This window comes from Cyprinus carpio, chromosome B3, assembly GCF_018340385.1.
Source record: "Cyprinus carpio isolate SPL01 chromosome B3, ASM1834038v1, whole genome shotgun sequence".
Lineage (NCBI taxonomy): Eukaryota > Metazoa > Chordata > Actinopteri > Cypriniformes > Cyprinidae > Cyprinus > Cyprinus carpio.
In genome coordinates this window covers 11,534,942-11,558,684 of record NC_056599.1, presented here as the reverse complement: position 1 = coordinate 11,558,684, position 23,743 = coordinate 11,534,942, and the positions used below count along the sequence as shown (strand labels likewise).

The following is a 23,743-nucleotide window of genomic DNA, read 5'->3' as shown; positions in this document are numbered from 1 at the left end:
TGGCAGTGTGTATAATGTGCTAATAAATAAAAAGAAATGAAACCTTTATTTATTTTACATTCTATTATACATTATTCAATATTTCAGTAGGGGTGGTTTATTTTTTATTGTCCATGCAATTTAAGTATAATAATAAAATAATATAAGTTACAAACATCCAGATAAAATAAAATACACAAACAGCGCACAAGCTGTTGTTCATTAACACTGAAGGATGCAATGCAATAAAATACACATTAAACTATCTCAAAGAGGTACAAAATTAAACATAACAGCTAGTAAACAAAACAACAACCACAACAACAACAACAAAAAATTGGTAAAATAAAATGAAATCATTGAATGCAACTTCAATCTAGTAAAGTTGATTTTGAACATATTTTGCCAGACAAAAGCACACAAAGACAATATGAAACTAAGATGTTTAAATAGATAATTATATATGATTTCATAAATTTAAATAAAGCATTCAAACCATCTGCACTGAAATAATAGGTTAAATAGGTTTCACAAGAGAAAAGCGTCAATCGCTCTTCTTTTCTTTGATCAACCTGATGGCGTTGTGTGCAAACGTTTCAGCCACTAAAAGTGGAAGGACTACAGAAGCATCATATTACTAAGAGCATAATGTCATATCATTCAGATTTAATCTTATCTTTACAGGTGTGGCGGATCTTTCCCCAAGAAATGGCTTCATCTGGCCGAGAGCCGGAATCTGAGCCTTCAAACTCCTGACCAGTGTTGATAAACACCGCAAAATTTGCTCTATTCCTCTGAGAGCGACCAAAAACAGATGAGAAACGCTTTGGGTTTTATTTTATGACTCAGCATGATTGTGCTTTTTTGGGTTCATGTGATTACCATGAGATTAGCGTTGGAGATGTGGTGTTTGACGAGGTCTCCTCTGAGAATGATCATCCCTGTGGTCTTGGCAAATACTGCCTTGCTGTTCAAATGCTGAAAATCTGAAGTATGCAAAATTTTCATAAATGCCACTGTCAAATAATCTACACATCACATCCTGAGCGACTCACCCTCCACAATGTCAAGCACCAGGGCAGGGTTCTTATATGAGTGGAAATAGATCATATCACCCAATGAGCTTTCAGTGAAGGCGGGACTAAACACTGGGATGTCATTCTGAAAGACAATCATACAGTCATTAAGAGATTCAAATTTGAGGAGGGACTGAGGTGAAGGTGACTTGTATGTGTTAAATTCAAATGTTACCTTGTAAGCCCAGTAGTACACAGAGTCTGGGTTGTTGATTTCTTTGCCTAGTCTGTGGATCATTTTGGAGGGTGCCCAGTGTGCACAATCAGTGCTGGGCCACATTAAATAATTATTTGAATTATTTTATTACACTCATAGAATCATAGAAAAAAATAAAAATAAAAAAATAAATAAATAAATACCAAAAACAAAAAATGTAAATTCAACAGCCAAAATGTAATCACCTAAGATAAAATAATAATAATAATAATAAAGAATGGAGATTTCTTTAGATATTTAATTTAATTAATTTAATTAAAAAAAATAAAAAATAAACATTTCACTTATGTGTGGGAAATGTTATAAATATTTAGCCACCCCAATTTAATTTAATACAATGAGATATTTTTTCTTTTTCTTTTTCTTTCTTTTTTTTTTACCTTGTTTTTACGTATGTATGTATTAGGCAATTTCATAAGTATTTAACCACCCAAATAAAATAAAATAAAATTAAATACAATTTCCAGCTAAATTTAGTGCAACATGAAATAAAATAAAATATTTATTCCACCGCTATTTGGTTCAGAATGGGCATTTTTACAAATATTTTAACACCCCAATTTAATACAATAATAAAAAACGATAATGTAATTTAATTTTAAATAAAAACCCCTCACACTTGTGGACTATTAAACAAACATATCACCACCCAAATCATAAAATATATTTAAATAAAATGTCTCACTTCTGTTTATGTTTCAGGACAATTTGGTCCAGAAATTTAGCATCGCGTTAGTTCAGTCAGGCCACGTTAGTCACGCTTGCATCAGCCGACAGTCAGCTGTTGCTGATGCGTACCAATCCAGTCTTGACACCTATCACATGCGGTCTATTTAAATTCCCATTCTTCAGCGTCTCTTCCGTCACATCGCTGCTTGCAATTACCTCCCTCCTGCAACCCCAACTCCACCAACTGAACTTGTTATCCAATCTAACTTTGTTCTTTCTTTACAGTCTCTTCATTGGAAGCAGTCTCTATCACATTTCGTTTACAACTCATGTACTTGTGAATTGTAATTATGTATGCATATAATGGTTCTGTTCTGTACCCCAGGGGGGTTTGTCTTGCTGCTCTCCCCGCTCTGTCCAAGCATGGCTGCATGGAGTCTTGCCCAGAACATAACCATACCGCCAACACTAACTGTATGCAATATAATTGTCATAAATATACTTGACGGAAGTGGTCATGATTGAACATGCAAGTTCAAGAATTGCTGCATACTAACTTTTATAATTTATTTAGATTACAGAAGCATTACAAGTCAACAATCTGATCTCACAGTGATCTCACCATGTCAGGTCTGCATACCTTTGTATAATTATTTTTTTAATTTAATATTGAAATCTGAAAAAAATTAAAAATTCTGAAATCTGGCGCGGATACAAGATGGCGGCCTCCGTGGCGTGCTCTGCAGTTGTTTTTGTTAGTTTGTCCTGTCTTTAGTTATATTCCTGCAATCAGTTTCACCAGAAACGAATTGCTGGACATTCTCCACCACACATCACCCGATATATTACCGGTTTTCGACTATTCTGATGTTTTGCTGGACATTTTCTTCGGCGGAGCAGCTGCGCTGATCACACCCTTCAGGATGCACAGATGGGGGAAGAGAACATAGAGAACACCATATCCATCAGAATGGGATACCTTCGGTTAATGCGCATGTGCAGCAGTGAAATTGGTGGAATTTAATTTAATAAACTGTATTTTTATCAAACCAGGGGCTATCAAAACAGCATACCCCTTTATAAACTGTATTTTTATTAAACCAGGAGCTATCAAAACAGCATACCCCTTTATAAACTGTATTTTTATTAAACCAGGGCCTATCAAAAAAAGCATACCCCCATACAAAGTAGGCTAAATTGACAGACTCTGCTATAAAACTCAACTTCCGGTATGCTATTCTGACAAAGTATGCTACATCGACAGAACACCGCCGCCCTCGTGAAGCTCGAAAACAAATTCCTGGTATGTGTAAACCAGAGCCATAGAGAATTTAAATAGACGGCATGTGATAGGTGTCAAGACTGGATTGGTACACATCAGGAACAGCTGACTGTCGGCTGATGCAAGTGTGACTAACGTGGCCTGACTGAACTAACGCGATGCTGAATTTTTGTATCTACAGCCAATAAATTTACATGCATTTTCACACATCCTGTGATTCTGACTGGAGTGAGAAAATGCTGAGTTCTGGTGTTCACATGATGAGAACTGCCAGTTGTGGTGATAACCTTTAACACCATGCATATGAGCAACAGTAATATTGATGCTTCTCAAGCACCAATTAAAATTCTTATGTGTATAGTTTTACTAACGTTTCTCATTCTGTTTGAAGCAGTAATAAAACAAGATCTGAAAGACACTCTGTGAGCTTCGCTTTACACTGCATGTGGTTTATATTGCATCATGGCATGATCAATTTCTTAGTAATGTCTTAGTTAAGAAACCTGTTTTTCTTTCTAAAGTACTTCCTCTTTCATCTTAATCTCATACAGTGACCAGTTTAGTCTGATTCTCCAACAAATGACTTGAGTCGGTCCTTTTTAATGTAAATAATTTATGTAAATATAAAATTAATGTGACAACTGTAATACAATTACTGAACAAATGACTCTTATGAGACGTTTTTTTTTTTTTATTAATCCTAAACACTAGTGATTACTGAAATATGGAGAACTTACTGGACTATGAATTTTTACTTTCTGTTGTTCTGATGTCACTGTTATCTTGTATTTAAGGCTCATGAGACATAATCATTACATGTGTTTTAATGCCCATCCCTTGTATTTGTGTATGAATATTAAACTGTTTTCATAGGTACAAATATATCAGTGTCAAACTAAACAAACACCATCAGTGTCAGAGGTGATAGATATATAGATAGACCAGTGAAGGAGGAGCAGCAGTTGTTCACTTTATTTAAATAAATGTATAAATACAATACAAACACAGCCATCAAAATATTGTTTCATTTCCTTTGTTCATTAAACACACAAGAATGTAACCATTTTATAATTTTAATTGTATGTTTATTGTTTTTAATGGTAAATGATTGTTTTTTTTAATTATTTAGTAAGTAAAGTATTTCTGTAGAAAACTTGCATATTAGTGTGTGTGATGTTTTCTGGAGTTATTTTATAAGATTGCTTGTTAGTCTGACGATTATTTTTATGACATGAGGTACATTTGTATGTCTTGAATCTGTCCTGATGTTTCTAAAGATCTGACCGCAGGATTCAGGAAGTCTTGAGCCTTTAACTCAGTCTGTGTCTTTAACTCTCTCTCATCATTCAGTCAGTATGGAGCTCAGTCAACTTCCTCTCGTTCTCTGTGAGTATTATTTTCTGTCTATGTATTTCAGTAGGTGTTAATTGCAATTATATTATGTAAATAATCACATTATTCAGTGTTCCTGGATATATATTTTTCAGACAGGACCACTTTGGCAAGTTACTTGAGTTTATAGAACACAATTTATCTTTGGCGGTATGGTTCCTTATGGGGGTTCTTGCTCCCACATTAATTGAACATACAAGAGCTTAAACATTAACCCCACGGAACCATCAGCCTGGAAGTACATGACAATTAAGACACTTAATAATGTCTTTAAAAGCTTACTTTACAGCATATTTACAGCAGTGCCTAAAACTTCTCACAGTACTGTAGCTTTGGAGGCAGGTTTCTTAAAATGTCTTGAAGATTTGTTACAGTTCTTCTGGATTTAGTTTGTCTCAGTTTCATCTGTTTCTTCATGTAATCATAGACAGATTCGATGATGGTGAGATCAGATCTCCATGTGGAGCACCGGCTGATGTCAGACTGCCTGTGCATTCAAAAATCACACTAGATTATTATTAAAATTAATGGCAAAATTAATGTTTGGAAATGTAAACTGATATTTTCTACTTACACACTGCAGCAAAAGATAGAAATAACTGGCCGAACACCATTCTTTGGGTTGAAAATACTAACGTGCCTAAGACTTTTGCACAGTAGTGTATATATATATATATATATATATACAGGTCCTTCTCAAAAAATTAGCATATTGTGAAAAAGTTCATTATTTTCCATAATGTAATGATAAAAATTAAACTTTCATTTATTTTAGATTCATTGCACACCAACTGAAATATTTCAGGTCTTTTATTGTTTTAATACTGATTGATTTTTGGCATACAGCTCATGAAAACCCAAAATTCCTATCTCAAAAAATTAGCATATTTCATCCGACCAATAAAAGAAAAAAGTGTTTTTAATACAAAAAAAGTCAACCTTCAAATAATTATGTTCAGTTATGCAATCAATACTTGGTCGGGAATCCTTTTGCAGAAATGACTGCTTCAGTGCGGCGTGGCATGGAGGCAATCAGCCTGTGGCACTGCTGAGGTGTTATGGAGGCCCAGGATGCTTCGATAGCGGCCTTAAGCTCATCCAGAGTGTTTGGGTCTTGCGTCTCTCAACTTTCTCTTCACAATATCCCACAGATTCTCTATGGGGTTCAGGTCAGGAGAGTTGGCAGGCCAATTGAGCACAGTAATACCATGGTCAGTAAACCATTTACCAGTGGTTTTGGCACTGTGAGCAGGTGCCAGGTCGTGCTGAAAAACAAAATCTTCTTCATCTCCATAAAGCTTTTCAGCAGATGGAAGCATGAAGTGCTCCAAAATCTCCTGATAGCTAGCTGCATTGACCCTGCCCTTGATAAAACACAGTGGACCAACACCAGCAGCTGACATGGCACCCCAGACCATCACTGACTGTGGGTACTTGACACTGGACTTCATGCATTTTGGCATTTCCTTCTCCCCAGTCTTCCTCCAGACTCTGGCACCTTGATTTCCGAATGACATGCAAAATTTGCTTTCATCCGAAAAAAGTACTTTGGACCACTGAGCAACAGTCCAGTGCTGCTTCTCTGTAGCCCAGGTCAGGCGCTTCTGCCGCTGTTTATGGTTCAAAAGCACACGCATGTGCACGGTGGCTCTGGATGTTTCTACTCCAGACTCAGTCCACTGCTTCCGCAGGTCCCTCAAGGTCTGGAATCGGTCCTTCTCCACAATCTTCCTCAGGGTCCGGTCACCTCTTCTCGTTGTGCAGCGTTTTTTGCCACACTTTTTCCTTTCCACAGACTTCCCACTGAGGTGCCTTGATACAGCACTCTGGGAACAGCCTATTCGTTCAGAAATTTATTTCTGTGTCTTACCCTCTCTCTTGAGGGTGTCAATGATGGCCTTCTGGACAGCAGTCAGGTCGGCAGTCTTACCCATGATTGCGGTTTTGAGTAATGAACCAGGCTGGGAGTTTTTTAAAAAGCCTCAGGAATCTTTTGCAGGTGTTTTAGAGTTAATTAGTTGATTCAGATGATTAGGTTAATAGCTCAGTTAGAGAACCTTTTCATGATATGCTAATTTTTTGAGATAGGAATTTTGGGTTTTCATGAGCTGTATGCCAAAATCATCAGTATTAAAACAATAAAAGACCTGAAATATTTTAGTTGGTGTGCAATGAATCTAAAATATATGAAAGTTTAATTTTTATCATTACATTATGGAAAATAATGAACTTTTTCACAATATGCTAATTTTTTGAGAAGGACCTGTATATACTGACTATATATTGCTGGATGTTTTATTTTATTTTTTTATTGCTGCTCTTAGAGTTTCAAATCCAGGTCTAGTTCATGATATATGAGTGAGAGATGATTTTGAGAGAGGAAGTGTGCAGTTAGTGCTGTTTGTGAAGAGAAATGTACTCTGTTGTGTTGTGGATCAGTGTGTTTGTTCAGTCATTCAGTTTTGTGCTTTGTAATGATTGGTTTGTTTTGCAATTATATGTTGTGTAATAAATATTTAGATACATCTGCTATTAGTCAGATGTTTTAATGTTTATCTGGAAACATGTCCACTATTAATATGTTTTAATCTGTTTTATTCTGTGCAATTACCTTTTTTTTGTTATTTTTATTTTTTTTTAGCTTCCTTAAAACTGAAACTCACTCAAAGCTCAATCTAGACAGATCAAGATATTTTTTTAAATTATTTTATTTAAGCATGTTTTAAATCTGATTTTTTTTTTTACCAGATCAACATAATCTGTGCTCAGATGCAATTATCTCTAGACAAATTATAGGATAACATAAAATACACAAATGATCAGCTCAGTGTTCACAATTTAATGAGTTTCTTCTCTGTGTTTTAGTGCTGATTTCAAACATGCACTCTGAACAAACTGAAGGTGAGTGAATTTGATTCTTGTATTAGATCACATACGAGTGATTCTACAGTAATTTACAAAGCAACTGAGAGTTGAGAAAGGAGTGTTACATTTTATTATGATTATAAATGCACCATTTTAAGACTGAGTTGTGACAACAAATGAAAATGAAATCAAAGTACAGTAATTATTAAAGAGCAGGTCAGATGGGTTTTTGAAAAATCTCTCTTTTGCAGTTTATAACGTAGCTATCCTTAAATGAAAACAATCTGCAAAGTTGTTAATCAAAAAAGTGCATGATAAATAAAGATATTGTCTCTCAAAAGAGAGAGTCGGTTCTGAATCGCCGTAACGAGTCGTTATAATTTCGACTCTTTTGCCTGTTTGCTTGTACGTCACTGGGTAACACATTTGCATAATCCCCGCCTGCCCGCGAAATACGAACAGAGTCTGATCTGCCCACAAACACTTCCGCTAGTTAGTGCATTTACATCATGTTGAGAAGACGCGGTGTTCAAGGATACCACAGAAATACAATTCGAGCCTTTTGTTGTGTGCTTGTCATTTTATCAAGAACTGCTTCTCTAATCTGGGCTTTTATCTTCATTGGCTTCTAATCTTCTTAATTTGGACTAACAAGCTCTCTGAACCACGACCTGTAAGTAGTACGATTGATACGTTAGGTGTACATTTTCAATTGAGTGCTCAAAATATCAGTTCCCTCTCGAGAACGGTCTCTCGACATGGCGTTAACGCCTTGGGGACTCCCTTCCTTCCTAACATACCTGAAATCCTATTGCACAACGCCAGTGAAGTTGCAACTCTCACTGGCCAATGCCAGTCAAGACGGCAAATATGGGCGGGGCCTCGCCACTATTGGCCAATGCCAGTCAAGCGGCATAACCTCAGAATCTTCCTCTTTCAATTATCCTACGAGACAGCTGTTGAGAAGACGCAAGAAGACGGATTTCCCTCTTGGCGTTCCAGCATGTCGAAAGTTTGCATGCTGTGTTCGGGGCCTATCGAGGCCCCGGACACCCACGAGTTCTGCATCTGTTGCCTGGGTCTCGCCCATGCGGAGGCAGCACTCAACGGGTCAGGCTGCCCACACTGCGAAGAATTCTCAGTGCGGGTGCTTAGGGCCCGGAAGAATATCGCCCTCGGTGATTTCTCTCGGCAATGTCCCACCGCCGCCAGCGAGCCGCTGGTGGGACGACAGCCGCACGTTGGGCGAACCGCGCAGAATGGCGCAATTCACCTCCCCCCGCTCTCCAATGTGCTTGGAGGAGGATCTTCAACCTGCTGCTGGAGCATCGGAGATTATTTCATTCGGTGCGCCGGGGGACGACGATTTCGACGAGGCGCTGTCCCTAACGACGTCCGAGAAAGACTGGGCCCGCTCTCCGGAGGAGCGCTCTGAAGTGGAGGGACACTCTGCATTCCAGGATGAACTCGTCCGGATTCTCACTAAGGCCGTGAGTGGTCTAGGCTTAGAGTGGGAATCCCCTGACGAACCAGCTAAGAGCAAGCTGGATTCTTGGTTCCTTTACTCGGGCCGCCGAGCTGCTGCTCCGAGGAAACGAGCCCCATTCCTCCCAGACCTGCATGACGAGGTCGCTAAGGCGTGGGCTGCGCCCCAATCGGCTCACGCTCACGCTGGTGGGTCGGAAATTTTCACCAAAGTCGATGGGGCGGAAGCCCGTGGATACACGCGCATTCCGCCCGTCTAGGAATCCATCGTTGCGCACCTCTGCCCCTCCTCTGCTTCTCTGAAGACAGGTTCTATGCTGCCGTCGGGTACATGCGCAGTCCGCCCGTCTATGTAGCGGACAAAGCGTACGCGGCCTCGGAGAAGCAATTTCTGCTCTGCACACGATGGCAGTGCTCCAAGTTTTTCAGGCACAGCTTCTGAAATCCCTGGACGAGGGCGGGGCGGATCCGGAGGCGTTTAAAGATTTACGCGCAGCAACGGATTTCGTGCTTAAAGCCACAAAGAAGACGGCCCAGGCGATCGGACGGAGCATGGGCTACATGGTTGTGCTCCACCGGCATCTGTGGCTTACTCTCACTGAGCTGAAGGATGCGGACAGGAGGGCGCTGCTCAACGCTCCTGTATCTCCATCTGGCCTATTTGGAGATGCAGTCGAGGCTATCGCGGAGCGTTTCTCAGAGGCACAGAAACGCTCTAGGGCGATGAATCACTTCCTGCCGCGCCGGGCTGCAGCACAGCCTTCTGCGCACAGTAGATCCTCATCTGCTTCCAACCGGCCGTCGAAGCGACCCCCCGCTGCTTCCACTGCATCAGCACCAGATCCTGAGCCGTCTGTTCGCGCCAAAACTCCGTGGCAGAGGACACCGAAAGAAAGGCGTCACGGCTTCAAGAAAGGCGGGAACCGTCCCGGGGGAGCTCCTCCGTCGGATCAAAAACCTCGTTCCTGACGAGAGGGCGCGGAGGAGGAGAGCGCTGAGCGGCGGGCCCGCTGCGAAGCGTCTGAGATATTCTCACGAAGTCCCCTTGGTGGTTGCAGGCGACTACGAGAATGTCTGTGTTGTGTATGTTCAAAAATGCAATAAAGTCTGTGACACCCTCACAAAAAGAGCATTTTTTCCTCCTCCCCCAGTGATAACGTCAAATAGAACCCTTACAACAGCCGTGTCAAACCGTCAATAGAACCGGGCTCAACAGCTTCCCCGTGTATCTGGCAAGGCTCACGCCCTCGGTGTCAGGTGTCGGACCTCCGCAGCCCGCTCTGTGTCTTGCTCTCAACAGGGCATTTCGGTTTGGTTGCTCGCACAGAGAACGCACATGCGTGCAGTCATTCAATCATTCAACAGGAGATTCGCGCTCACCCCGCTGATCTGAGGCGGCAAGAAATTCTCAATCTCCATCGCGAAACCCGATAGAAGTGGTCGACGAGCACGCCGGTACTTTGTCGTTCCCAAGAAAGTGGTGGTCTCTGTCCAATATTAGACCCTAACACATCAGCCGTGTCCGTTCAGAACGCAGCTTTCAACTCGTCCCGTTTCTTTTTTTTCTGATTCGAACCCGGAGATTCGGTGACCCCGGTCACACGTCGCCCCTCCGGTTCATGCGCGTCTGGATTTGCGGCATATCGTTAGGGCTGGCGCCTCGTACGTTTACGAAATGCAGAGCGGAGAGGCGCATCGCCCTACGAATTGGTCGTTTTTGAGAGGATGTCTCAACGCCACAAACACGCCTGCGACCCATTCCGGGCGTGTGAACGTACAAAAAAAAGCGTTTTACGCCCCGCAAACAATCATGTATCTAGGGGTGCAGTTGGGGACTCGATAGATTGGTTTGTTGAGGGGGGGGCGTCCTGCCGGACGCATAGATTTATGGTCCAGATCCGAACGCATCCTCTCAGGGCCGTTCTCGTAGCACTGTTCGACATATCAGGGAGGCTCAGTGGGGCGGATATGGCGGCGGCTGCGCCGGCTGTGTCACCTCGGTCTACTCTATCTGCGCCCACTCAGTATGGATGAAAAAGAAACACCAAGACTGAGAGCGAGCGCGTGCTCCTATTGGAACTATTTGGGCCCGCATTGTGGTCACTCTTGGCAGGTGCTTAAGAGCGCCACTGTAACCATGGCAAAACCCTGACTTGTACCAGCGCGGCGTCCAGGGGGGTCTGGTGAACGCGGCGGAAAGTGGTCACGACCCCCGCCACGAAATCTGGGGAGCTCACTGGCGATGCTTACCGGCTTCGACCCATGGACAGAGTGGAGAGAACGTGGCACATAAATCGCCTCGAGCTGAGAGCGGTTTTCTTTTGCCCTTCAGATTTATGACGCAAATCAGGGGGCACCACGTGTTGATTCGCTTCAGACAACCATGACGGTGGTATCGTACATAAACCGCCAGGGTGGAGTACACTCGAAAGCCCTGTACAGTCAGGCAGCACGCCTTTTGCTGTGGGCCGATCATCATCTGCTCTCCATTCGGGAACTGTGTTAAACTTGGTTTGTTGTTTCTATGAATTCCTGTGATGGGGTTTTGGTCTGGTGGTGGGAGCTATACCTCCCGCCATTGAGCCACTTCAGTCTGTCGGCTTGAAGGAGCTCACGCTTAAAAACCGCGCTGCTGCTCGCCCTTGCTTCGTGCAAGCGCCTGGGGGATTTGCAAGCGCTCTCTGTTAATGCGGACTGTATGCAGTTTGGACCAGGTGATTGTAACGTCACGCTCAAGCCAAAATTTGGCTATGTGCCTAAATCGCTCATCGACACCATTTAGAGCGCAAGTGGTGGCTCTTTCTGCCTTCTCAATCCAGAATCGGAGACTCATTGGACGGGGCTCCCCCGAGTCAGGTGTTGTGTCCGCTCAAGTGAGGGCTTTTATGACTCTATGTCAAACCGCACGGCTGCGATCGGAGACTTTCGGGCAATCCAAGCAGCTGTTTGTATGCTTCGGAGGCAGCACCAGTTTCGGACAAGCCTGTTTGTTATGCTTCTGTCTCTAAAAAACGGCTGTCACATTGGGGGTGGTCGACGCTATTGCCTTGGCATATTCTAGCCGTGGTATGGAATGTCCTATTGGTGTTCGAGCCCATTCGATGAGGGCTGTCTCCTCCTCGTGGGGTGGACTAAGGGAATTTCTATCAAAGATATTTGTATGGCGGCTGGATGGTCTTCGCAGAATACCTTCGCCAGATTCTACAACTTGGACGTGCAGTCATTAGCCTCACAGGTTTCTATCGGTGAGTACAACCTGTGGCTCTTCCTGCAACCACTAGCCGCTTGACGGCGCTGGTGGTTTCGACCAGGTCCTGTAGGGGAGAGGTTCAGACTGTAACGCCTCATACGGTCATCCCCTATGTGTGCCCAACATTTCCTTCTAATGGTTGTTGCACTGTTTTTTGCTATACGCTTGTATGTGGGTTCACAGGACTGTGTCATATTTGTATAGCTATGGGGCTGCGTCTCTTTCAGACATGATTTTAAGTAACCTGATTGGTCCCCCTGACGGGAATCTATATCCAATCCCTTCGAGGCATGTCGCAAGGTCGTATCTGATTGGCTGGGGATTAACTTTAACTTAAATGTATACAAGAATTATTTATGATTGCTCCGCCGAGGCTGAGTCTTTTTATTCGCTGTTCCCACGGCATTGTTCTATACAGTCCCCAAGGCGTTAACGCCATGTCGAGAGACCGTTCTCGAGAGGGAATGTCTCCGGTTACTGTCGTAACCTCGGTTCCCTGAGAGACGGGAACGAGACATGGCGTAGGCCGCCGTGTTCACTGCTCGGATCTGCTGTACTGTCAATTCAGTTGGAAGATTCTGAGGTTATGCCGCCAACACGGCACAATATATAGTGGGGAGGCCCCGCCCATATTTGCCGTCTTGACTGGCATTGGCCAGTGAGAGTTGCAACTTCACTGGCGTTGTGCAATAGGATTTCAGGTAGGTTAGGAAGGAAGGGAGTCCCCTAGGCGTTAACGCCATGTCTCGTTCCCGTCTCTCAGGGAACCGAGGTTACGACAGTAACCGGAGACGTTTTTTGTGCCAACATGTGATGTATACCTAGTGCAGCTTTAGGTTTCCAGGTAAAGCACGATATTACTGTCTTACTGAAGTAGTTCTAAAAATTCGCAGTGAACCTAAGAATATGTCAATTATTGTAGACTGACGTTGTTCTAATTACTATTGTTTAATAATAAAGAATGTAGTGTAGCACACAGACTTTATAATAATTGTGAAACTGCTGTTTATTGTGCTGCACTGGCAGTTACAGGGTTAATGCGGGGGAGATGAGTGATTTTGGCTGGTGCTCCTGTGATACAACTGTTCTGCGTTCTGATTAAAGACCAAGCGTCTTTTGTCTGTCGTTCTTCAAACTAACAGTAGACATATTTTGGTTTACAAACTGTATTGTTTCATCAGTTAGTCTCGTTAGCACTCGGCTAACGTATCCACCTAGTGTTCACAGTTTAGCAGCTAAACTTTAGCTGTGGGCACGATTCGCTCGCATAAGTGTTTTTGTATTTTATGTCATTATAAGAACGGATTGACTATATTATTGTTTATGTAAAGGTGCTTTGTCAATGGTAGCACTGGCTAACTGGCTCAAGGACTCATCTCTGTGCCAATCACAACAGGTTTGGCCAGCTGACCAATCAGAGCAGAGTAGGCTTGAGGAAGGGAGGGGCTTGCGCCGTACTTGCTTGAAACGAATCATTTCCTAATCATTGGCAAATGACTCTAATATTAAATGTATATTCTGAGAAAAGTACAATGTTTTCTGACCTTAGATGCATTTAAACCTGATGTAGGGGACTCCAATACAATATTGGGACACTTTAAAATACCATCTGACCTGCTCTTTAAACAATGAGAGGACAAGAGTTTTCCTGCTGAAAATCATAAAAAACTCAAGTTTGATGTTTCCAAATTCTCAATGTCTTTATACTGACAGATATTCCCACACCAACTCTGACTGTTGAGCCACAGAGTTCATTGTTCACTGGAGACTCAGTTACTCTGAGATGTGAGGTGAATCAGTCACGGGATGGATTGGAGTTTTTCTGGAGTAAAAACTCAAACACTGAATCTACTGAAGCTGCAACTAAAACAGTCAATTCACTGAAAGTCTCTGATGGAGGAGAATACAGGTGCAGAGCACGAAGAAGAGGACTTTACACAAATTACAGTGAACCAGTAACAGTGACAATATACGGCAAGTATTTTCATCAAATAATGAACTGCTCTGAGAACACAATGAAAGTGATTCATAAGACACTGAATCAGTGATTATAACAGCTTTAGAGAACAACACTTCAGTCTAACCTGATTTAGCATGTGTTTTAAAATCAAGTATCTGTGTTCATCCAGACAGCAAAAGCAGCAGCACATTATTTTCATTGTGAATTGTTGTTGTACAGAAAGACCAAAAGTCAAAGTGAGCATTAAACCTGATCAACATGTATTCAGAGGAGAGACAGTCACTCTCAGATGTGACATTGATGGTGAAGGAGTCACTAGCTGGAAGTACAGCTGGTATAAAGACGGTTCAGACAGTGTTTTCAGTGATCTACAGGAACACACATTCAGTTCTGTTACTGAGTCTGACGCGGGTAAATACTCCTGTTATGGAGCAGAGAGAGGAGGATCACGAACATCACACATCAGTGATGAAGTTACACTGACAGTATCAGGTGAGTTTCATCATCTCTTCATAAACACATACACGTTTACACCTGATTAATGAGCAATGTCTCTATTTCAGATCAAGCCAAAACAGTTTTAAGTGTTTCTCCACAGAAGTGGTTGACTGAAGGAGATCCAGGGACTCTGATCTGTGAGGTTAAAGGCTCCTCTACAGGCTGGACATTCAGCTGGTACACTCTAACTGCTTCATCAGGTAAGATATAATGTGCTTCATGTGATAACATCTGAATGAACTGGTTTCATTAAAAAATATTATAGAGATTAAAAATCAAATAAAATAAATTAGTCTGAATACTGATTATACCAACAAATGTAATTTAAAAGTCTCATGTAAATATAGCTCCTCATTTCTTGAGGTAACGCTACACTTTCACTTTTTACAGACAGCAGTAATCATTATCAGCTGCTCTCAGACAGCAGCAGAGGAGCTGGAGGAAACTACACTGTCAGTTCTGCTGCTCTGAATCACACAGGAGTTTATGTGTGCAGAGCAGAGAGAGGAAAACCAGCATATAACACAACCTACAGCAACACACAACCACTATGGGTCACTGGTGAGTTCAAATTGAATCACAGAATGAAATGAGACTCTCCTGAAATTTTCCTTGGTATGTAAGAGATTGATTTGTTATGGAATTTGATTCTGTCATAATACAAGGCTACTACTGAATTGTGTCAATGGAGAAAGATGTTTTCTCTACTAGCAGGGGTTATATCAACGGTGGAGGCAGGGGTCAGCAGCAGCTCGGGGTGGCACAGACATTTTCATAATTTCAGTGAAAAATGAGTTTAACAATAATGTACTGGACTGTTTTATTGCCTACAACACAACTGAATACAATTAATTTGTACTTTATTAGAATTGAGATAATGGTGGATTAAATCAAATAATTAAATAATAATGGTTTCTCTGAAGGTTTTTTCCTCCAGTTCTAACACTTCATGAAGTTGTCTCTGTTGTTTGGCTTTCTTGTTGATGGCATAATTACAAATATGTTATTTTGTTTGTAACAAAAGAAGTGTACATTGTGAAATCAATCAAACAGTTTTGATTGTAGCTGTAATTGTCTTCTCAGGTGTTTCTCCTCCAGTCTCTCTGATCATCAGTCCCAACAGAACTCAACACTTCATATCTGTCTCTCTCTCTCTGAGCTGTGAGGACCAGAGTAACTCTGATAGATGGAGAGTGAGAAGATACACAGACAAAAAGCAGCTGGAAGATTGTTCATCATCACGCTGGGGATCACAAACAGGATCTAAATGTACAATCAACTCCACCAAAGTATGGCACACTGGAGTGTACTGGTGTCAGTCTGAATCTGGAGAGATCAGTCATCATGTTAATATCACTGTACACAGTGAGTCTATATTTCTGTATTTTATTTCTTCATTTCTGATTTTTTGGGGGTAAGCATTAAAGGTGCTTAGGCACCTATTGTATCCATTAGAGTGATTTTTTTCTTTTTCTTCTTCCATCACAAGACTATGGCAGCCCATAGAACTGCTTGTTATAAAATTTGGCACACTGATAGAGGACAGTGAGAAAGGTCACCATAGCAAATTTGGAGTCTCTAACTCAAACTCTCTAGCACCACCACTTGTCCAAAGTTGCACTCATGTTTATGCTAATAACTTTTTAACCGTAAGCCAGAAAATGTAAATGATTTTTTCCTCTGAATGAACTCCAAAATTCAAAAATCGCAAGGTTTAATTTTTTCGCTATTTTAATTGTTCATAAAACCTACTTTTTCGAACTCGTCCTAGGCCGTTGCACCGATTGTCACAAAAGTGAAACCAGATTATCTTCAAACTATACTGGCAAAAAGTTATGGAATTCAAGTTGATTCGCCCAACCATTCTTGAATAACATGCGAAATAATTCTACAAAAAGCACGCAAAAATGCATGTGAGGCTATATCTCCGCAACGGTTAGGCATATTGAGACCAAACTTGGTGTGTGTTATAACCATAGACTGTAAAAAAATATTGACGTATATCCGTGACGTCACCCATAGACTCCTCAAGAGCGGTTTTGAAGCTCCAAGTGTGCATAGCGGGCCGTCGCCATCTTGGCAGCGCGTCACCGCGCGACTCTCCCGGAAAATCGAAAATGGGCAAAAAGGCGGGAGCTGGTTGCTGAAGCCACGCTCACCTAGCGGGACGGCATTGTCAGCAGCGGCAGTCCACCTGTCACTCAAGTCGCCACGCCCTTAATTATGCAGAACTTTAAGGCTATATATAATTTAAACGGATGAGTTATAAAAAAATTCACCCCCTCACAGTTGTCATGAAGGGCAAAATTAGCAATATAGACCAAAATCGTTTTTTGAACCAGGCTGTAAACATGTTTTTTTCTGCTGTAAAGTTGGGCATTTTAACATGGGGAGTCTATGGGACTGACTCCCTTCTGCAGCCAGCCTCAAGCGGCCAGTCGATGAATTGCAGTTTTAGTCACTTCCTTATTGGCTTCACGAGAGAGAGCGCGAGGTTGCCGCTCGGTTATAACAAGCATGACCTGAGACTACCTGCAGCGTTTCAGCACTGTGCCACCTAGTGGTCAGGAGATATTAAAAAATGCATATTTTTGCTTATAATGTCTGAATGGTTGTGCCAAAAATTACAAAACTGGTCTTTATAGATTCGATGCATCATGCCAAGTCGAATGATATCCAATTTTCCCATGTCAGCCGTTTGGGCATCGGCCATTTAGATTTTTGTCATAAAATGCTATAATTTATGAACACATTGACGTGTCATTACAAAACTCAGGAAGCATCTTTGACACCATGCCCTGATGGTACTCAAAAAGTTTGGGTTCAGCACCACTTTGTGGTCAAATGTTATAATAAAATTTATAAAAATGCTAATAACTTTTGTTTACATTAGCCTATTGTAATATGACTGATGTTGATAATACTGTTCATAATTGACTGAACTTCCTGTCCACCATTTTGATTTATGTTGAAAACCTACTTTTTCCAACTCGTCCTAGATTGTCAGTCCGATTTTCAATAAGTTTGACTTGGATCATCTTCAGACCATGCTGGCAAAAAGTTATGGATTTTGTGTCGATATAAGAAATGGTTCTTGTTTAGCACATCAGCGAATTTGCTGGAAAGATGCCAAACTGCATCTGAGGGTTGTATCTCTGCAACGCTTTAACATATTTACATCAAACTATGTGACGTGACATACAGCCAAGTATGGTGACCCATACTTAGAATTCGTGCTCTGCATTTAACCCATCCAAAGTGCACACACACAGCAGTGAACACACACAACGTGAACACACACCTGGAGCAGTGGGCAGCCATTTATGCTGCAGCGCCCGAGGAGCAGTTGGGGGTTCGGTGCCTTGCTCGAGGGCACCTCAGTCATGGTATTGCCGGCCCAAGACTCGAACCCACAACCTTAGGGTTAGGAGTCAAACTCTCTAACCACTAGACCACAACTTTCCCATATATGTGCCACTGTCACCTCAAACTGATCACGCCACATCAATTTGGTAACAGCGCCACCTATTGGTCAAGAGTAATAAACCACTCATTAACTGATAATTATTAAATTCCCAAAAATGCTAACAACTTTTGATTGCATTAGCCTATCGTAATGAAACTGGTGTCAAAATATTCCTTGGGTCATGCCAACAACATAGATAACAATTTTCGCTTAGACATTCCGAACTTCCTGTCCGCAATTTTTTCGAACTCCTCCTCGACCATTGGTCCAATTTTCACCAAAATCAAGTCAGATGATTTTCCGACTGTGGTGACAAAACTTTATGGATTTTGTGTCGATAAGTGAAACCGTTTTTGTACAGCCCTGCTATAAATTTTAGGCACAGTGCTAAACTGCATCTGAGGCTGTATCTCTGCAAATATTTGACATTGATACTAAACTTTGTATGTGCCATTATCACCTCACCCTGACTATGACACATTCATTTGGTAACAGTGCCACCTATTGGTCAAAAGTGATAAGCCAAGAAATCATATTACTAGTGGAAGTATTTATGATTTTTCTGTCATTTTGGCTAAAATAATCTTAAAATGGTTTTATTTACTCATTCCTGCAGTTGGTCTGAGGCTTGCTTCTGTAGTGCTTGACCCCATAATTGCTGCTTGCAGCTATATTTATTATTATTATTATTATTATTATTATTATTATTATTATTTTCATTTACAATGCAGTGCACAAAGCAGTTGATTAAACAAAAATAGGAAGCATCAGTCTGCACTAGTATTTTTGTAAGAAAATCTTTAAAATTAATAAAAATCTTTATTTTTATGATGATTATTATTATTATTATTATTATTATATTTGTTACCATATAGTTGCCATATACTATTTACAGTTGGCACACATTTCCTCTGTTTCAGAAGCTGGTGCAATTCTGGAGAGTCCTGTTCATCCTGTGATGGAAGGAGATTCTCTGACTCTACGCTGTTTATATAAACATTCAACTCCAGCAAACCCCAGAGCTGATTTCTATAAAGATGGATCACTCATCCAGAGTCAAACTACAGAGATGATCATCTCTACTGTCTCAAAGTCACATGAGGGTTTCTACTACTGCAAACACCCAAAGAGAGGAGAGTCACCCAAGAGCTGGATCTCAGTCAGAGGAGTCTCAAATGAATCCTGCTGTATATGTGAGCTGATTTATTTCTTCATATGCTCTCGTTCAGATATAGTTCTTGATAAAGTGTTTGTGTGTCTCTTTTTCAGTGTCTCATTCAGAATCTCAGATCTCTGTCCTCCACACACTCAGTTCTGTACTGACAGTTTGTCCGTATCTGCTAGTGACAGTCGTGCTGATCTTCAAATGCTGCAGGATGAGAGGTATAACAGCTGAATGATTTATCACGTCATTATAATCATATTTTACTGATCAACAATTATTAGTATCATTAATGCTGTTTAGCTGAATGTGCATGTGGTCAAATTAACATTTGTGTTTGTATGCATGCACCACTGTCCTCCTTTGACTTGCATCTAATGGTTGTTAGATTCAACATGAACCCGAATTTCAAACCCTTGGACTTCTAAGTGAAACAGGATATTCAACAAGAAAACATGTAGTGCAGAACTTGATTTTACACAACAGGAATTGTTTGGCATTACATACATTTTCTTCTTTGTAATTGGTAAAATAATTTCTGATTTTATGTTGATAACACAGTGACTCAACTAAACTGTTCATAAAGTTTTGAAAGCTTATTTTACATTACTGCTATTTCAGTTGCTTTTCAGTATTATTATATAATGAAAGTTAAAGTTAAATTTTTTATTTTGTTCTGCTTTAATATTGTAATATAGTTCAATCTTTTACAGTATAAGTCTTAGTGCATCTATGTTATGTAGCCTCTGTGATGTTTGTCTGCTTTACAACCACATGAACATGTCATTTTTAAGCATGTTTATTCATTATTCTTCAGTGTATTCTTTATTCATGACTTGTATTGCTGCAACGCTCAGTAGGTTTTCATATTTTGAACTGTTCATATATTCTTTTTTTAAAATAAAAAACAGTGCCTTTTAAAATATTGTGGAGCTGATGCTTTGTTAAAACATTCTTGCAGTGTCACAGTAAAAACAAAAGAACCATGACCTATGAGCCAATCAGGTTTTACATGTCAATTATTATACTGTAATTTATGTAAATTATTACAGTTAGTATCCACATAAAAATAATACCAGCAAAATACTATGTGACAACTGTAAATAGATTCTCGAACAAATGACTCTTATGATGTTTTTAGTGCTTTAGAAACACTCATCAGCAGGAGTCATTACTGAAATAACTTACTGGACTATGAATTATTACCTTCTGTTGTTCTGATGTTACTGTTTTCTTGTATTTAAAGCTCATGAGACTACAGACACTGACCTGCTGTTCATAAGAGAACCTGTAGTTTAAGATACACATGTTATTTTATAAAAATGAATGATGTTACATTATTACACAACTCTCTGCAATACTTAATTCTGATTGAGCCATTCTGTGGTCTAATATTTCCTAATACTTGTTGGTGCTCATGACAGTGAATAGATAGATAGATAGATAGATAGATAGATAGATAGATAATTATTAATACAGCTATTACCACCATAACAATAAAGAGCAATTAAAATATTGTTCCATTTTTCTTGTTCATTAAACACACCAGAATATAACTTTTCATTATGGCAAATAAATATTGTTCAATTTGATACTGAATGAGTCTTGACAACATTTCTGTAGAAAATCTTTACATTTTGTGAAAACGTTACAAGATTATCAAAAAGATTTTCTGTCACACATGAGGTACATTTGTATGTCTTGAATCTGTCCTGATGTTTCTAAAGATCTGACCGGAGTTTTCAGGAAGTCTTGAGGCTTTAACACAGTCTGTGTCTTTAACTGTCTGTCATCATTCAGTCAGTATGGAGCTCAGTATGTATTTCATGTATTTTAATATGTTGATTTTATTATATTATAAAAAGGATCAAGTTATTTAGTGTTTCTGGATTTTTTTTTTTTTTTTCTCGCTGCTCTCAGAGTTTCAAACCCAGCTCTAGTCCAGGATATACTGTAAAGGCCCATTCTCACCAAGAACAATAACTATAAAGATAACGATATTAGCGTCCACACGAGCAAACAATATCCTCTTTTTATTATAAGCGCACGCTCGTCTGGCACTTTAAATTCTTGAGCTCATTACAGCAGGATGGATTCTGATTAGCTGTCAATTTTTTAGCATTCATCAGCTGGGGAAAAATTGTTTTTTTGGTGGTTATTACGATGTTGTTTTTTTTTTTTGTTTTTATTTTTATTTTTGTTGTGTGGTCTGTTGTTTTTTTTTATTGTGAAATATATTTTTAGAACTATATCTTTATCGTTATCTTTATAGTTATCATCCTTGGTGTGAACAGGCCTTAGAAGTGAGAGATGATTTTGAGAGAGGAAGTGTGCAGTTAGTGCTGTTTGTGAAGAGAAATGCACTCTGTTGTGTTGTAGATCAGTGTGTTTGTTCAGTCATTCAGTTTTGTGCTTTGTTGAATCAGTTCTGTTGGTTTTTTTTTTTTACACTTATTGTCGCTGTTGCTGTAATATTCACTAGTACACAGTTAGTTAGAGTTTGTCTTTGTTCTCATTCCCTGAACAGTTCTCTGCTGTGACCAAATCTATAAAATACCAGTCAGATGTTTTAATGTTTATCTGGACTGTTATGTGCTGCAGGGTTTTTTTTTTTTTGTTCCCTTCCTCTTCCATCTTTACCATTCTGTTCTCTGTTTGTCCCAAGCTTCTGTTCTTGCGGACAAATTTGCACTGACACACAAGAACGTATTTGCTGCTACCCGTTTTGATAAAACTGCGTCCGTTCCACCAGCGAATCAGTCACGACCGAAATCAGTTTCCCGTATTGGAGGTTTCCGATAATCCCATTTTAGTCCCTCTTCTGTCTTTACCATTCTGTTCTCTAGTCTGTCGTTTGCTCTCAGGTCTCTGCTGAATGGAGGAGGCGGCTGTCGATCATCATCAAGGGCGTGGTCTTTGCAGCCAATCCGGTGTCAGCCTGGTGGTTAAAGGTCTTTCGGCGTGCTGCACTGAGGGGCTCAGTGTGTGTTCAGGTGTTTGAGTTGAGGCTTGTGTTTAACATTTTGTATCTTTTTGTTATGATGTGTGAGCCTAATGCTTGTTCGTTGTACTACTGTTCTCCTTTTTATTGTGGGGAAGATGGGGAACAGTTTTGCATATCACGTGATCTATAGCCCCTTTCACACTGCACGTTGGACCCGGAATATTGCCAGAACATTGCCGGGTCGCCTTCTGTGTGAATGCAAACAAGTCCCGGGATTGATCCTGGGTTGGGGACCTAGTAACATTGCCGGGTTCAGTCCCGGAATGAGCGCTGTGTGAACAAAAGCTAGAACTAATGCCTATCGTAGTGATGACGCACATTATCGCATGACTCTTTTAGCATGTTTTGAAGGCAGATCAACGTTCGCGACGAAACAAATATGTGCAAACTGTAACGAAGCAGAGATGAAGTGAAAGTTAACGTGCCTAGTGTTTTCGACTTGTACATTACACGTCACACCCTGATATCACGTGTCTGCATGGGACCTTTACGGGTTGTGTGTGAATGCATGCACCTATTCCGGTTAATCACTGGCAGTGTGAAAGGGGAAAAATCTAGCGACCCGGGAACAATTGCGGGGACACATTACCCATGTATTTTCCAGAATCGCAGTGTGAAAGGGGCTTAGGACACATATTGCCTGCATCTAACAGGTGTTAGACACACTAGGTAAGTGGTGAGCGCCCTCTTTGTACTTTGGTTTGGTAGTTAGGGTAGTTTAGTTGAGGTGTTGCATAAGCCGAAGATTTCGGGTTTGATTTCTACCTTTTAATTTGGTTAGTTAGGTTAAAGAACTTTACTTTGGTTGGTTTTAGGTTTTGACAACTTAGTTTAGGACCTATTTTTGTTTTATTAATTTTGTTGTTTTGGGCGCGGCCCTCATTCCCTGTTTCCCCTTAACTTAATGTATTTTTTTCCTCGCTTTCTAATATATGCATTGTACATAGCTCACACACTGTTTAGTGGCTTCGGCTTTTGGAAATTATAAAACATTTAATTGGGGCTAAACACATAGTTGTGTCTGGTTCTTTCTACAATCTCCACCATCACAGCAATATAAGTAAATGTTGCATTCCAACCCATGGAACTTTAAAAGTTCGTAACATTTAATGGGGCCTCGTCCGGGATCTATTATTAATCATATTTCCCGTGATGTTAAATATTGCTGGGGTGGAGAGTAGAATGACTGTGGCGTGATTTGCTGGAGTATGTTTTTAGGCGTGACTCGTTGGTCGGTGTGTCGGCGTAATTATGGCTGATTTTGATTTGGAGTCCTTCGTTAAGGCGCCGTCGATTTGAGCAGGTTGACAAGTGTTGAAAAAGCGATTTGATAAATATTGCGGCCCATTATCGAATTGTGGTCACAACACAGCAGCTGAAGAGAGAGATAAAGAGTGCTGTCATGCAAAGGTTGGTGGAATCAAGTGTTTTAGTATTG

The 23,743-nt window shown here is 40.6% G+C and overlaps 2 protein-coding genes across 4 annotated transcripts; one reads left to right on the top strand and one right to left on the bottom strand.

Moving 5' to 3' along the window:
• Positions 1-578: 578 nt before the first annotated feature.
• Positions 579-1,335, bottom strand: LOC122136774 (deoxyhypusine synthase-like). The gene is made up of 3 exons (XM_042721368.1): positions 1,035-1,335; positions 862-965; positions 579-773 (listed from the first exon to the last, which is right to left on the bottom strand). The coding sequence occupies exons 1-3, from the start codon at positions 1,333-1,335 to the stop codon at positions 636-638; spliced, it is 543 nt and encodes a 180-aa protein (XP_042577302.1). The 3' UTR covers positions 579-635.
• A 3,158-nt stretch (positions 1,336-4,493) lies between these two features.
• On the top strand, positions 4,494-20,380 carry LOC109086695 (Fc receptor-like protein 5). 3 transcript variants are annotated; one of them, XM_042719680.1, is made up of 10 exons: positions 4,495-4,609; positions 7,481-7,516; positions 13,929-14,189; positions 14,395-14,667; positions 14,739-14,873; positions 15,064-15,234; positions 15,757-16,038; positions 19,060-19,332; positions 19,409-19,522; positions 19,690-20,380. In XM_042719680.1, exons 1-10 carry the CDS (start codon positions 4,579-4,581, stop codon positions 19,698-19,700), a joined length of 1,587 nt encoding a protein of 528 aa, XP_042575614.1. In that variant the 5' UTR covers positions 4,495-4,578; the 3' UTR covers positions 19,701-20,380. The 3 variants fall into 3 exon arrangements, with proteins under 3 accessions (XP_042575616.1, XP_042575614.1, XP_042575613.1); XM_042719679.1 differs by having other exon boundaries at positions 19,409-20,380; XM_042719682.1 differs by lacking the exon at positions 13,929-14,189 and having other exon boundaries at positions 4,494-4,609; positions 19,409-20,380.
• The last annotated feature ends 3,363 nt before the right edge of the window (positions 20,381-23,743 follow it).

Excerpts from the sequence above, each read along its gene's own strand:
- LOC122136774 (XM_042721368.1), bottom strand. The coding sequence starts at position 1,335 with ATGTGGCCCAGCACTGATTGTGCACACTGGGCACCCTCCAAAATGATC. Across the intron at positions 966-1,034 it reads GGTGCTTGACATTGTGGAGG|ATTTTCAGCATTTGAACAGC; the intron begins GTGAGTCGCTCA and ends TGCATACTTCAG. Across the intron at positions 774-861 it reads TCTCCAACGCTAATCTCATG|AGGAATAGAGCAAATTTTGC; the intron begins GTAATCACATGA and ends GGTCGCTCTCAG.
- LOC109086695 (XM_042719679.1), top strand. The coding sequence starts at position 4,579 with ATGGAGCTCAGTCAACTTCCTCTCGTTCTCT. Across the intron at positions 7,517-13,928 it reads GCACTCTGAACAAACTGAAG|ATATTCCCACACCAACTCTG; the intron begins GTGAGTGAATTT and ends TTATACTGACAG. Across the intron at positions 16,039-19,059 it reads TGTTAATATCACTGTACACA|AAGCTGGTGCAATTCTGGAG; the intron begins GTGAGTCTATAT and ends CCTCTGTTTCAG.